We start from the raw sequence: 14,428 nt of genomic DNA, 5'->3' as shown, positions 1-14,428 counted from the left end.
AAAAGTGCGCTATATACACGACATGTTGCAAGTCAACGCTGCATCTGAGAGTATGGCAGAGCATGTAGTGAAGTATCATGCCAATGATTCTAAGGCAAATGCCACAGCCATGTACGCGAAATGAAGCCAATGAGTGTGCAGTAAAAGGTTTTCCCTACCTTATTAATTCGGCGTGGTAGGTGCACCTTTGTATCCTCAACTAGTCACGAGACCCAGCCACCGAGGCGTACATCCTTCAATTCAAGGAAAGATCCAAATCATAGGTCGAATTGAATGATGCTCGCTGTCAAGGACGCCGACATCTTTTGCGGCCCAAACTAGAAGCCGATAATGGTCTTTGTTCCATTTGTGAATGTGGTAAAAGCCCTCTTAGCGGTGTTTACTCATGACTCTGAAACATACTCTAAAAGATCACACGACATCCAGCATAGTGATTAGACTGGCACTAACAGTCGCGTTGTTCTACAGAATGATCCAGACGTGGTGTTCTTCTGCAATGTAATAATGTCCGTACCATATCCATTCCAAACGACGGACCAACCGGAACACTGTCAGGGGTATTCGCTCGGCATTCTTACTCACCAAGTCGCTCTCACTTCATGTTCAATAAGCCTGAATATGATAAGCTAATCATGTGGTTTCGCCATTGTGTACGTCTTCTAGGTGTAACCCTTGGAACTCTTACTCTAGTATTTTCATGGCTCCAATCTACACGGCGGCTTATGTGCGAGGTCAGACGTTCTTTTGGTATCAACAAGTCATTTATTGTGGAATTTCGGGAGGCTGATGATGGAGATCAGTAAACCAAGGTGATGCATTGTAATCTCGTCTTGGTTAGAGAGAAGTGGTTGGTAAGCGTTTAGTATAGGAAGTAGCGCGATCATTGACTAGCAAGAAGTTACGGGGATACGTATCATCAAGCTATCAATAAAAAGCATGAAATATGTCCCACTGCCCAGATATCATCACCATGACTGCGATTGTACTGATCTTCTATGCCACAGAGGCTATGATACACAAGCATGACTCACCATTGCGAAAAGCCTGGTTGCGAGAGCTCAGTAGACCTCATACCTCAAATTCACGCCTTATTTCGTACTTTCCTAGTCTATCTTTGCGTTCGTCACCTCTCAGCTCCGTTACGGTGATTGGGTGCGCCAAGAAAGCTGCTATTTTCTCGCCCCCACCCAAGCTCCTGTTTAAATTTAGCCTGTTCCTCAGTTCTAGGCGATCAACAACCCAGTCTCCGTTTTGGGACATGAAGGCAATGAGGCTAACCATCGAACATCGAAAAGGGTAATGAGGGATGATAACCCCCACATCTACGGTGACACGTTTTACAGGCGTATCAAGGCCCTTTGGGAAGGAGGAAGACTGAATGCTTGCCTTGGAAGAAGCGACTGGACACAGAAGGGTACATTAGGCTTGTGAAAACTATTCGACGTATTTTGCGGCGGTGTCAAAGTTGTCCACAGCTCCTCCATCTTGCGTCGGTTTAGTCAGATTTAGACAGAAGGCTGTGTAATCAACGACATCACGACTTGAACAGTCTTGAAAAATCAAGAGGTCGACGGAAATGATCGAAATACTTGTATCGGAGGCAATCGCTGCATTGACGGTGCTTTACACTCTGTATCGATACCTTTTACCGAAGCCCATTACGGGAATCCCTTACAACAAAGAAGCCACACGGTCGCTATTGGGCGACGTTTCCACCATCCAGAAAGATTCACCTGGAAATATCTTCGGCTGGATCATCAATCAGTCTCGTCGTCATGGGCTGATCTTCCAACTCTGGCTAGGCCCAAGCCAGAAGCCAACCGTCATCATCACAGACTTTCGTGAAGCACAAGATATCCTCATGCGCCGGAAATAATTTGAACGCGCTTCGATATCTGGGAACGCTTCAGGCGGCGAGGCGCGATCCTTTCATATTACGGTGACGACAGGTTCACAATGGAAGGCCCGGCGTCGTTTACTCCAGGATCTGATAGCACTCAAATTCCTCAACAATGTCGCAGCCCCAAATATTTATAGAAGCGCAACCCTGCTACTCGATCTCTGGAAGAAGAAAGCAGAGCTTGCCGACGGAAAGCCTTTTCTAGTAGAGCACGACCTCTTCTTCGCCGCCCTCGATGCAGTAGTGGATTTCGGATTTGGCAATGCGACAAAAATAAGGGCTCTCATCCCCTAGATCGATGAGATCAAATCTCTAGCCAATTCTGACTCTCGAGTTTTGCAGCTGCGACAAGCCGCAACGGATGATAAAGCTGTCGACTTTCCTATTGCCGCCGTCCACCCTGCGCTGGAGGCTGTGTTGCATACTATAGATAATGTGGAGGTGGTGATTGCAACTGGGTTCCCGAAGCTTGCATGGTTTATCATTGGACTCCTTCCACATATCCGCCGTAGACGGGCAGTACGAAACGAGTTGGTTATAAACCAGGTTTTGCACGCAATAGATCGATTCAACACCCTTGGCAAGCAACACGACGAAGATACGCATGTCAAATCAGCAGTAGATTTCATGGTTTCAAGGCAAGTTGGCCTTGCACAGAAAGACAGCACTCTTGCTTCAAATTGGCTAGAGGCTATGAGAGATGAGGTGGAGTGCTCTTTAAATCAAGGTCTCCGACTACCAATCTGCTAACCTTTGCACTCAGGTCATTGGATTTATTGTCGCTGGTCATGACACAACGAGCACGACGATGTGCTGAAATCTCAAGTTCATATCAGACAACCTAGATGTTCGAGAAAAACTTCTCAAAAGCCTTCGCATTGCCCATACAGCTGCTGTCACCGAGCATCGCCTCCCCACTCGCAGCGAGATATGTGACACAAGCATCCCCTATCTGGACGCTGTTATCGAGGAGTCGCTGCGTCTCAGCCACACCGGAATCTTTCAGGATCGGGAAAGCACAGAGGATATTCTTATCCTAGGCTACTATATTCCGAAAGGTACTCATATCATGATGACAAACAAAGGTCCTAGCTTCACGGAGCCAGCACTGGATATTGAAGAAGGTATCCGCAGCCCGACATGTCAAGCGGCAGCCCAAGAACATGGATTCCGAGCCTGGGATGGGGAGGGAATGGACAAGTACAATCCTGAGCGTTGGCTTGTGCTGGATGATAATGGCAGAATGAAGTTTAATTCGACAGCAGGACCAGCTCTCCCATTTGGCCTCGGCCTTCGAGGATGTTTTGGAAGAAAGCTGGCGTATCTGGAGCTCAAAATGTTGACCACTCTTTTGGTTTGGACTTTTGAGCTTCAAACGTCACCGGAGGCTTTGTCAAGCTACGAGAGCTTAGAAGGTCTTACGCGCAAACCTTCACAGTGTTATGCACGTGTAAAAGTCCGTTCATGAGCATAGTTCGCAGCTCAATGCGGAATTCAAACGCAGATCAATAAGTGGTTTTCCTTCAAGACAAACTTCAATGCTGAACTAGCCCGGTGAAAGGGATTGCGCATGTCCTTGAAATGTGTATTGGCGCTCTTTCACGATCACTTCTTCTTATTGAATTAGACATACCATGTTGTTGGCCGTAAAATATTGTATTCATCTCTATGCATCCTACTTTGCTATCATGTTTCCCTGCTCCATCTGTTATACGGTACCACTTTATTCTTATACTAGTTTTCTATATCCTTTCCTAATGGATATAAAAGTACAATAGTAAGTAGCAAAGCTCGTCTCTACAATTTGGTACTATTAGAGGCATTCCGTGAGTAGGTAGATTGGAAAATCAACACCGAGTTAATGCCGATGCATCAGCGATGATTACGTACTAGTGCAGAGTTATCTGATGAAATTTATCTTTCCCCGCCATAGATCCGAGACTGCACCACTACGGCTTACTGTCCTGCAACGCGTTCTTTCTCGCGCATTCCTGCCTAGCTGAACTCTGATTTCGCTCTGATGAATGTAACGTATGCTTTCTATTCGGGACATGACTGTCCTTTGTCTTGCGAAACGACGATCAACTACGTGACCTTTAACGATAGCAACCCTCTACTGCCTTGGAAAGTCGACGCGTGTCGCAGCGACTTGCGCATTACGTCTCTGTATCTATGCTTCGATGAATTCTGCCAACGAGATGGCGCAATCGCGAGTTGGATAGAGACTCAAAGTCTCTGGTGCTCCCAAAATGCAAACGTCACATTGCCTTCCCTGCAACACGTTTTGGATCAATGGTCATCAGAGGCGAAGAACAAGGTGGAAAGATTATCTGCCACCGACGCCCTCAAGTTCCCATCGCTAAACCACCTGGTGATACCTGAACATGACCTCTTTAAGCGAGCATATACCACTGTGGTACTGTATCCATCCGCCAGAGCGAAGAGGGCCGTGTAATGCTGATGCGTTTGTAACATAGGAAACTGCTAACTGGGAGTACAAGATACATCTTGTATACGGGTAAATTATCCAGCTAACATCCCACGTACGGTCGCTGACACGAGTCTCCAGGTGGTGCATGTACTACTTTTGGATCATAGTAGTCCTTATTGGCGTCGCAAATCATCTCTTATCGTTTGTCTACAAGCGCCGACGTACGGAAACGCCATACTTGAGGCTTCCCGCTATCCAAGAGAACTCTACTCGAAACCTGCGCACTGTTTCTGCTTTTATTGTATCCTGGTTGCGGCGCAATCTCACCATACCAGCTGCATTTGGCAACCGCTGCGCGCGGCCCTATGGCTGGTGCACCATACCTCCTCGAATCCAATCGCTTACCATTTTTCTGTTTGTTGTATTCAATATAGCAGTTTGCAGCTGCTCTTATCGACTTACTGAAGGGAATCTCTACTGGCCAGAGAAGTCTGCACAGCTACTCCGTTTCGTGTCGGATCGAACTGGCATCATATCTCTTGCCAATTTCCCTTTGGTTTGGCTATTTGGGATGCGCAATGACTTCCTCATTTGGATAACTGGGTGGGGATTTGGAACTTACAATGTGTTCCATAGATGGGTCGCAAGAGTCGCAACTATACAGGCCGTATTGCACAGTGTAGGGTACACGGTGATGATCCTGGCGAGTGGAGGTTGGCCGAGCTTCTCGCAGTACTGGAAAGAACACTACTTTTGGAATGGCGAAATCGCAACCATTGCAATGTGTACCCTCCTCGTTCTTTCGATATATGCCATTCGCCGCCGACACTACGATTTCTTCCTGGTCACGCACATTGCGCTTTCTGTCGCAGTATTGTGGACCATGTATTACCACGTCGAGCTATTCACTGCCGGAGAGTGGAACATATTTATATGGCCTTGCGCTGCACTTTGGATCCTCGACCGCGCTTTGCGTCTTACCCGGATCTTCGCGTTCAACCGTAGACCGCTTAGTACCAACGCCAAAGCGACTTATGATGTAAACAGCAATCTCGTACGTCTAGATGTGGACGGCAGCAAGAGTTTGTTAGCTCCTCGATCAGGATCCTACTATTATATCCATGTTCTTGATGACCTACGATATGCCCATCAGAGTCATCCATTCACACTGGCTTTCGTTTCACCTGACGCAACATCGTCAGCGATTACACCTCTAGCGCCCCTATCGCCTAGCCCTGATAACACAGAAGATCTACTAGGTTCCTCAACTGAGTCGGATACACTCTTGTCAAACAAGGCGCCAAAAGCTTTGTCTAATCTGGTGTTCCTGATCCGGCCTTACAACGGGCTCACTTCTCGATTGAGATCAAGTTGCCTGTTGCATCCAAGAAAGACCCGGGTTCTTGTCGATGGGCCGTACGGTCAAGTTGTCCCTCTGCATACCTTTGCGAATGTATTGTTCATAGTCGGGGGTACAGGGGTGGCGATACCGCTATCACATCTTAGTGGACTTGTCACCGGTTCATCACAGGTCCTGCACATAAAGATAGTATGGGCAGTTCGTGAACGCGCGTTTCTCACCACACTACTCCGTGAGTTCCATGGCGTATTGGGTAACGAGAAGGTTGATATGGAGGTACATATCACGAGGGATGTTGACCATGACGATGAAGTCCTTGACAAAGACCTCAAGAACGTCAGGATCGCAACCCAAAGACCCAACGTGTATCAGGTTGTGAAGGAAGCAGCAGAGAATGCACGTCGGGGATCACTAGCGGTTGTTTGTTGTGGACCAGCACTTATGGCTGATCAAGCAAGGAGGGCTAGTGTACATATGTTAGGCATGGGCCATAGGGGCATAGAGTACTTTGAAGAAAACTTCAAATGGTAGAAAATCCCGTGTCTAAACGGCGGCATACTCTTTGGACAAGACCTCGTGTTAAACTTCGTTCTCTTTCAGGGAAACATACCACTGCGCTACTTGCTTGATGCTCTCGTTTAATCCCCTGATGCTGTCGCCTTGAAGGAGTAACTTTTCAGTCAGCCTCGAGTCGGCGCGAAACGGCATGTTGACGGGTACTTTGTCTCGCCCAACCTTGAACAACCCTGATTTTACCTGGCTTGGGAAGTCTTCCTCAACCATATCTACAGCTGTATTCCAGATCTGCTCGCCATCCAAACCCTCTTGCACTGTCCCGGCAGCAATAAACCACTTGGGAAGATGTTTGCTTTCCACCTTGACTTCATCCAAAGCCTCGATGTGTACCTTTGCACAGTCTTGCACGTGCACGAATCCAAACGCATATCGCGGAGCCACGCTGTCAAAAAGAAGAGCTTTACTTTGCCGATCAAGGTGAGCATAAGCTTCAACAGGGGTGCGACAGAACTCGGAAGGGCCAATGACCGTCCCTGGAATCACTTGAGCAATGGAGAAGGGAAGCTTTCCACTGGCCTGGAGATCCGCAAGGAATGCCATGCATTGAGCTTTTCCAGCGCAGTATGCGTGGTGGGGTGATTCCAGCGGCGGTCTGTACTTGACCGAAGTCGGTGACACCTGTACATGCTCTGAACTGCTCAGTGAGAGAACGATTGGTGAAGATAGGCACAGGGAGGGATTTACCATCCATTGTATGATGCATACGTGTGCCCAGCGTGTCCCCATCAGCTGCATCAACCAAACCTGCACCGGCTTGAGTGAAGACAATTCTCCTCACTGTAATAGATTTTTGTGCGGCCTTGATCAAGCCCTTGGTTGAGTTGATGAAGGGGCTGTAAATGTCCGTGTCGGGATGCAGATGCGGCAGCGGCCATACACCAGCTACATGCACAACGTAATTCGCACCAGCGACGGCTTCGTCATATGCGCCATCGACTGCATTGTCTAGAACAATGCAGAATTCAAGAAGGCTGAGGTAAGGTTGAACAGAAGGCCCAGATTTGATAGTTTCAATGGCTGATGAACGGCGTACAACGCAACGCACGCGATAGCCTGTTTGAAGGGCATATACGACGCAAGCGTAGCCTATAGTTCCATTCGCGCCTGTTATCTGCAAACCACGTCAGCTATGCAAAGTTCATAGAGCGTATCGAAGAGAGCGATATACGGCAACAAGGCCACGGTCGCCATCCAACATGTTGATGCCTTGAATTTGCTGCCTTTGGTTGGCGCAACTGCAAAAATGATTGGCTCCGTAATGTAATGAATGCTTTTCCTGGTGAAATTGATTTTGAAGCAGTACTGACTCTTTTCGTGGTATGTAGAATAATCTGTGGGGCTACAGTGTCTAAATCTTCTTGCCGTTAGAGAATAATTTTTAGGCTAGTAGCGTCATATGTAGCACGTACATACATGTGGGGCTGATTACGAGCACATAGCACTACCGCGATGGATGATGTTAAGCCGAGGCCGTCGGCGATGCTAACCGGTGCTGGATAAATCGGCAACCTTGATCTCCCGATTGTGTTCCAATGGGGGTTATAGTGGGTTGGAAACTGGGTCTTTTTTTGGCGCTCCCCACGTTCTCGCCTAAACTGCCGACAGACAGTAGGGAAATGCTCTCGGAGTACCTTGTTGATTTTCAAGCGTATTAGATGCAAGATGATAGTACATAGCTGCACTTCAGAATACTTTCTCGATTTTGGAGTTTCAAACGGCAAACTGGAGGCATGAGTTTCATATAGCTCTTCGAGTGCCGTAAGAATATAGTCACACACAGACGCGTGATGGGATATATTCCTTGGCGGTATATCTATACTGATACAGGACTATGTAGGAGTTATTCAATTTATTCTCATTCAATAAATCAGCGCTAGTATCGATGCACACGGATGGAACACATTACCAAGATTCCCTTGGCGGATTAGACGCATTCAGCTGCTAACAACGCATGCCATGGCTCTGTGGCCGGCACCAGCTCGACTTTCGGGAACAAAGACTCTGGACTTGATAGGGATCGTACCGGAGTAGTATCATGCTACCGCATCGATATAGTAGTATTATTAGGTACTATGCACCCGAAACAGTGGGTGAAGGGAGGCAGGATTATTTAGCGTCCCAGATGGCAACGGCAGCCCCACTGCACCGACGTCACTGTCACTTTCAGGAACGCGACTAGTCGAGAGAGCACGTGCACAAGAACAATGGCGACAACCACGGCGGCAATGCCAACCTTCTTACTCCTACTACTATTGTCTAGTTGGCTCTTCCATTGCCATCTCCAACCATGGGCATCGCCATTTCCGAACTGATCGTTCCCTTCACCGGCGCCCTGCAGGCCGCCCTCTCGGTCCTCCTAACCATTGCTCTGGGCGTCGTCGCAGCACAGTGCAATCTCCTGTCACCGAGTGCAGCAAAGGAGGTTTCCAGGCTATGCGTGCGCATGTTTCTCCCTGCGCTGTTGATTTACAAGATTGGCGACAATTTGCATCAAGACACGGGTTTGAGATACGTGCCAATCCTCAGTAAGTTCACCAATCTCGCGTCGTAGTTGAACGCGCACCACCACGCACCATGGCTCACCGCTGGTACACAGTCTGGTCCGTCTGCTATACACTTCTCTCCCTGCTCATCGGCCGCGTCCTCACCCGCTTCTTCAAATTGCCAGCTTGGGTAGCGCCAGCTATTGCATTCAACAACACGACGTCCCTCCCTCTACTTCTCATCCAGTCGCTCAAGCAAACACGGATTCTAGATACCATTCTCATTGCCGGCGAATCGGGGAGCCAGGCAATGGACCGAGCTGAGTCATATTTCTTGGTCAACGCCATGGTCAGCAATTCACTTACCTTTGCACTTGGCCCAAGACTGCTGAAACCTGGAGACGAAGATGGTGCAGAGAGTCAAGACGACAGTGTCCGAGACGAGCAGGCGAATGATTCCGACGAGAGCGATGCTGAAACTGCAGACATGGAGAGGGGCCCGCAAGGCATCGTCAATGAGGAGACTTCGCTGCTTCCTCGTCGCATCGTAAAACGAACAAACCAGATAGAAAAAAGCGGTTATCTCAAGACACGCAACTGGTACAGGAGCCTTCCCCCTTGGCTCCAAGAGACACTCGACATCACTTGGCAGTTTGCTAATGCCCCTTTGATTGGTGCCCTTGTAGGTGCCGTCATTGGTTTGACGCCCCCACTCCATCGTCTCTTCTTCAGTCCCAGCAACCAAGGCGGATATCTCAACGCCTGGCTCACAACCGCTATCAAGAATGTCGGCGAGCTTTTTGCTTCGTTGCAAATCATAGTCGTTGGTGTCAAACTCAGCAAGAGCATGTTGCGCATGAAAAACGGTCAAGATGGCGGCCAGGTAGATAAGGCGAGTCTAACGCTCGTACTTCTTGTGCGCTTCATCGTCTGGCCTTTGTAAGTCTTACATTGCCTCAATCTGTAAACCTCATTCACTGATAAATGTTAGCATCAGCATTCCTCTCATATGGGCACTTGCATCCAAAACCAGCTCATTGGACGCCGATCCTATGCTCTGGTTTTCCATGATGCTGATGCCCACAGGGCCACCAGCCATGATCCTGGTTGCCTTGTGTGATGTAACGGGTGCTGCCGAGTCCATGAAAATGACGGTTGCAAAATTTCTCACCGTAAGCAACATCGCCACCATCAACCCAAAGAGAAGCCCCCATTTAACCAATCTCTAGATCAGCTATGCAGTTACGCCCATGATATGTTTCGCAGTTGTTGGCGCTTTAGAAGCTACCAAGGCCGCAATTAAGTCATAACCACTTAAGAGGAAGAAATGATAGCTATATATTCAACTCTAAATTGAATCACGTTCCCCCGTAACACTGCTACTAGTCTGCACAATATCATCCTCCTTTCTGAAGCCCATAAACGTTTTATTAATACTACGGTAAGATACTAATTCATCAATGGTTAGTGAGTCTACTCTCATTCTACTAGCCCATACTATCATGCCTAGACCAACTACCTACCAACGTGTATTGTATTTGCGGGACACGTACCGGAAGATCAAAATCAAGACTTCAACGGCAGCAAAAAGAACGATGCGATTCTAGCCAAGCTGACAACCACGAAGCATCTCTTTCACTAATGCCTAGCCTGACCTAGTGTTACCGCTATCCTTGCTCTGATCCTGGTGGGTGGCTGTGGCTATGTGTATGTTGAGCTCTTTATTAAGTTTGGCCCTCCGTTCGCGCAGACTTTCTCCCACGTCCCGCATAGCTCTGTCGATGTTTGCATCATACACAGTAAGCCGTAAGCAGAGTTGACTCAGATGATATGTGGTGTGCGTATCGTAGACGGAATTGACGGTCATATGGATTCCGGTAAGCTACTTCGGATAGTAGTGACGAGGTTTTAAATTTATCAACCACTTCCAGGCGAACGCACCCACAATCAGACAACTAACGCTAGAAAAACTCTTCCGCTTGCTAATATTGAATGTGCAAGGAATACTTTTGACTGTTTTGTAAAATTTGCGCTTTCTATGCACGTCTCTCAGGAGCGCTACCAAATACACGGCGCACAACCCTCAGATGAAAAAGCGTGTGTGCAGTAATTCATCCCGTTGTCGGTTCTTCTGCCAAGGCAGTACAGTTGACATGGGCCCGAAAATGCATTACAAAAATTGCCATTAAGTGGTTCGCAGAGCTCTAGAGTCTATATCAGTATCGATAATGTCGTCGCATGGAACAACTCGGGTAAAGAACCAGACTTACGTCCATATACGGCGTCGTGGGCGGGAAGAGGGTTTGCAATAGTGCATACGGTCCACGAGACAGTAAGAAGGGCGATGGTAGATAGCAACTGCATTGTGCGTCTTGACAGCTATTATCTCCGCGTTGTGTGGCAGCAGGCAATATGAAGGGTAGATTGCAGCTTGTTGAGCTTGAAAGGACGTGTAGACAGCCTTCTATGCAAGAGCAGTTAAGCTTAGATAATGTAACTCTATTAACAAGAGCAATGAAATGGCTGTTAAGCTTAAACAGAGCTCCATCATAGCTTTTATACACACGTCCGGAGATATCATCTGCCGAAACTTTCTTGCGTCCCTTGTAAGTCTCGTCCCGCTCGAACTCAGCTTTTATATATACGTTCGGAGACGTAATCTGCCAAAAATCTCCTTCATTCCGTGTCAGTATCGGCCTGCTCGATTTCTACTATCACTGAAGCTCCTTCGCATTTCACGTCCGTAATTTAAGCCAAAAGAGCTTCCTATCTAGTAGAGCGTGACTACAATATCATCCTATTTATATAATTATAGTATTGCGCTTCGAGAGTCAGATCCAGCTCTCGACATGGAGCTCGATTTCCTTAATAGCTAACAATCACACTGTTTCTGAATATAATTCTTACTCCATCGTATAAAGAAGGTCTCTTGATTTGAAACTTCGCATTTTCTTAATTTCATATGAAACATCTATGCCGTTGGACATCATCAAATCGTATTGAAGGCTCTAGGTCTAATGTTTTCTTATTCTAGCAAGTTCATCAGTGCAGTCACAGATTATTTGCCACTCCTTTCAATCACACCCTTCCACCTGGTCCTCCCCTTTTCATCAGTGTCCACCTTTTCAGCCTTGTTCCCGTTGAACGACACACTTCTCGTATCTCCTCGGGGCAGGATAATGTCCAATGCCGACCATGCTGGCTCGAACCCTTGCTGCAACTTCTCCTCATAGCTGACCGAGACGTCGCTTTCCGACGCCTCATAGTTGACGACAAATACTGAAATCTTCGCGGGCGGCGGTGAAACACCGTCGTCTTCGTACCAAGTCGTTGTGTAGACTTTGCCGTTTGATGAAGCCTTTGGCGGGAACACCTCGACAGCACGGTAATCGTCGCGAGCAAGGTTCGCAGGGTTACTCTTCTCCCCTACCGAGAGCACCTGCTCTGCCCTCCCGACAGGAATCGCCGATCCAACCTTTGCCAGTACAGGGATGCTTTCGGTCCACTTTGCTCGGATATCAACCCACTGTCCGGCCTTGTAGTATGTCTGGGGCTCATTGTTGAGATCGAGGAACTCAGCACTGGAGTCCGAAGCGTCTTTGGGAAGATACATCTTGGCGCTCTCGGCATTGGCTTCGAAAACGCCGCCTACCAGCAGTGCATCACCAAGCCAATACTGTGTCTCGCCGTCTGTTAAGACCTTGTTGTTCCAGATCTCGGGATCCGACTCGTACCCCCAGCCAGTCCATCGCTGTGGAGGCGTTGCCGTCATGTGTGAATGCAGGGCAAGTGAGTATAGGTATGGAATCATTTCGTAGCGACGTTTGATGGTGTCTCTGACCAATGCCGTCGTCTCGGGGTACATCCAAGGCTCAATTACATCACCTACGCTGTTGTCGTTGCCAGTCTTGAAACAGTTGATTGCGAAGCGAGGACTGTAGATGCCTTGTTGGCACCATCGAACGAGCAGTTCGGGCGATGGTTGAGGGCCTTCAAAACCACCAATGTCATGGCCGTAACATTGCATCAGACAGATGCCGGCAGTCAGGGAAAGAGCATTGGCACCCTTCATGCCGGGCCAGGAGGTCACGTTGTCGCCGCTCCAGGCACTGGCGCAGTATCGCAATGTCCCGGCTGTGGCACTACGGGTCAAGATAAAAGGACGCTGTTCCGGTTCAACCTCCAGCGAAGCATCGTGAGAGGATTTGCCCATGAGCTCGGTATTCAGTGCTCGTCCCCAGAACCCGATCTCTTGGCCATACTTGTCGTTCTTCGGCTCTTGGCTAACCGAAGGCTCGCTCAGTTCGCATTGCCACCCGTCGTGAGGGATGGTGTACTCGTTGTTATCATTCCAGATGCAATCAATCCCTATTCGCTTCAGTTCGCGAATGCCTTCATACCACCATTGGTAACCAGCTTTTGATGTAAAATCAATATGGCCACCAATACCGCTTTCGCCACCTCCAGCGCTCCAAAGACGAGCTTCAGCCGGCGCCGTTGTCAGTGAGTCGGTGAAGAAGGCATTGGCCTCCTTGAGCTTTTGATACTCAGGGTGGCTTCCCAGCACATACGGCTTGACGTTTGCGATGAGTCGAATTCCTTCTTTGTGGTATGCATCAATCCAGCCTTTGGGATCTGGAAAGCGATGCCTATTCCACGTGAAGACATTTCGTGTCTTGGGCTCGGTCTCTGCAATCGTGTATCCAGAAGACATCTGCATACCCGAGCATGGAATGTCATGCTCTTTCAGCTTTCTCGCAAACTCCATCATGCTTTGGCTCGCAGGAGGGTCGTCCGTCATGGAGTATTTCATTCCGCCAGCCAGATAGCCAAATGCCCATCGCGGCACCAGAAGAGGGTATCCAACAAGATCCGCGTAGATGCGAACAATGTCTGGTAGTGTCTTGCCTACAAGTAGATACTCTTCAAGGCCCCCGTAGTCCTGGCGGTAGACTTTGAAACGACCCCACATACCATCCATTTCCGAGCCCACCGAGTAAAACCCACGTGCATGTGATGTGGAGAAGATGCCGACACATCCTTCTGGCGTAGCATTGATCAGAAGTGGAATGTGCTTGTACAGCGGATCCGTCCGGTACACATCGTAACCGAAAGAGTCGGTTGCTGATAGCACAAAGTGGCGGTTTGAAAGATCCATGGGTGCTGGCTTCTCGCCAAGTCCAAGATGGAGTGTGCCATGATTGTACTTGGTGTAATGAGAAATGCCAGGTCCATCGGCAGCATACGATCGATTGGGAAGGTCGGCATGGATTGGTTTCTGTTGACCAGAAAGAGTCAGGGAGACAAGCGGAAGTCCGCTTTCCCAGTCAACTTGAGCCGTGACACCATCGACTTGAAAGCTCTTTGCAGCCGCACCAGATGACAAGACTGTGGCGTTGGAGTTGTCCACAGTCTTGTTGGGTACTGGGGCTGCTCGATGGGGTGGCAGCAAATGTTTCGGCGAGGTAAATGTTGTGCGAAACAGTCCCGGCCGTATTGCATCGAAAGTGAATTTGAAGTCTCCTACATTTGACTGTAATTCGACGCTCGCATTTGATGTTGCCATGGCAGCGCCGGCTTGATAGCCGGCAGGAACGTGCTCAAGCATGGGCATGACGAAACAAAAGGGGGCATCAACCAGCGGTATGCTGTTTTCGACTACTGGCTATACAGTGACT

The 14,428-nt window shown here is 48.6% G+C and overlaps 6 protein-coding genes across 6 annotated transcripts; 4 read left to right on the top strand and 2 right to left on the bottom strand.

Moving 5' to 3' along the window:
* Positions 1–521: 521 nt before the first annotated feature.
* COCVIDRAFT_115168 (hypothetical protein) lies at positions 522–803 on the top strand (the record flags this gene model as incomplete). Its single annotated transcript, XM_014695074.1, has 1 exon — positions 522–803. A coding segment is annotated over one exon (282 nt), but the record flags the coding sequence as incomplete, so codon positions are not given.
* A 773-nt stretch (positions 804–1,576) lies between these two features.
* On the top strand, positions 1,577–3,368 carry COCVIDRAFT_21029 (hypothetical protein; the record flags this gene model as incomplete). Its single annotated transcript, XM_014695073.1, has 4 exons — positions 1,577–1,841; positions 1,911–2,140; positions 2,243–2,605; positions 2,727–3,368. The coding sequence occupies 4 exons, from the start codon at positions 1,577–1,579 to the stop codon at positions 3,366–3,368; spliced, it is 1,500 nt and encodes a 499-aa protein (XP_014550559.1).
* A 552-nt stretch (positions 3,369–3,920) lies between these two features.
* COCVIDRAFT_115154 (hypothetical protein) lies at positions 3,921–6,222 on the top strand (the record flags this gene model as incomplete). The annotated part of the gene is made up of 3 exons (XM_014695072.1): positions 3,921–4,316; positions 4,378–4,418; positions 4,470–6,222. The coding sequence occupies 3 exons, from the start codon at positions 3,921–3,923 to the stop codon at positions 6,220–6,222; spliced, it is 2,190 nt and encodes a 729-aa protein (XP_014550558.1).
* A 48-nt stretch (positions 6,223–6,270) lies between these two features.
* COCVIDRAFT_31746 (hypothetical protein) lies at positions 6,271–7,465 on the bottom strand (the record flags this gene model as incomplete). The annotated part of the gene is made up of 3 exons (XM_014695071.1): positions 6,271–6,896; positions 6,952–7,378; positions 7,436–7,465. 3 exons carry the CDS (start codon positions 7,463–7,465, stop codon positions 6,271–6,273), a joined length of 1,083 nt encoding a protein of 360 aa, XP_014550557.1.
* A 1,089-nt stretch (positions 7,466–8,554) lies between these two features.
* On the top strand, positions 8,555–10,060 carry COCVIDRAFT_115147 (hypothetical protein; the record flags this gene model as incomplete). The annotated part of the gene is made up of 4 exons (XM_014695070.1): positions 8,555–8,792; positions 8,864–9,689; positions 9,742–9,922; positions 9,980–10,060. 4 exons carry the CDS (start codon positions 8,555–8,557, stop codon positions 10,058–10,060), a joined length of 1,326 nt encoding a protein of 441 aa, XP_014550556.1.
* Positions 10,061–11,808: 1,748 nt separating this feature from the next.
* Positions 11,809–14,364, bottom strand: COCVIDRAFT_31744 (glycoside hydrolase family 31 protein; the record flags this gene model as incomplete). The annotated part of the gene is made up of 1 exon (XM_014695069.1): positions 11,809–14,364. The coding sequence occupies one exon, from the start codon at positions 14,362–14,364 to the stop codon at positions 11,809–11,811; it is 2,556 nt and encodes an 851-aa protein (XP_014550555.1).
* Between the last annotated feature and the right edge of the window lie 64 nt (positions 14,365–14,428).

The sequence above is a fragment of the Bipolaris victoriae genome (genome assembly GCF_000527765.1).
Source record: "Bipolaris victoriae FI3 unplaced genomic scaffold scaffold_181, whole genome shotgun sequence".
NCBI lineage: Eukaryota > Fungi > Ascomycota > Dothideomycetes > Pleosporales > Pleosporaceae > Bipolaris > Bipolaris victoriae.
This window is presented reverse-complemented; position numbering and strand designations above follow the sequence as displayed.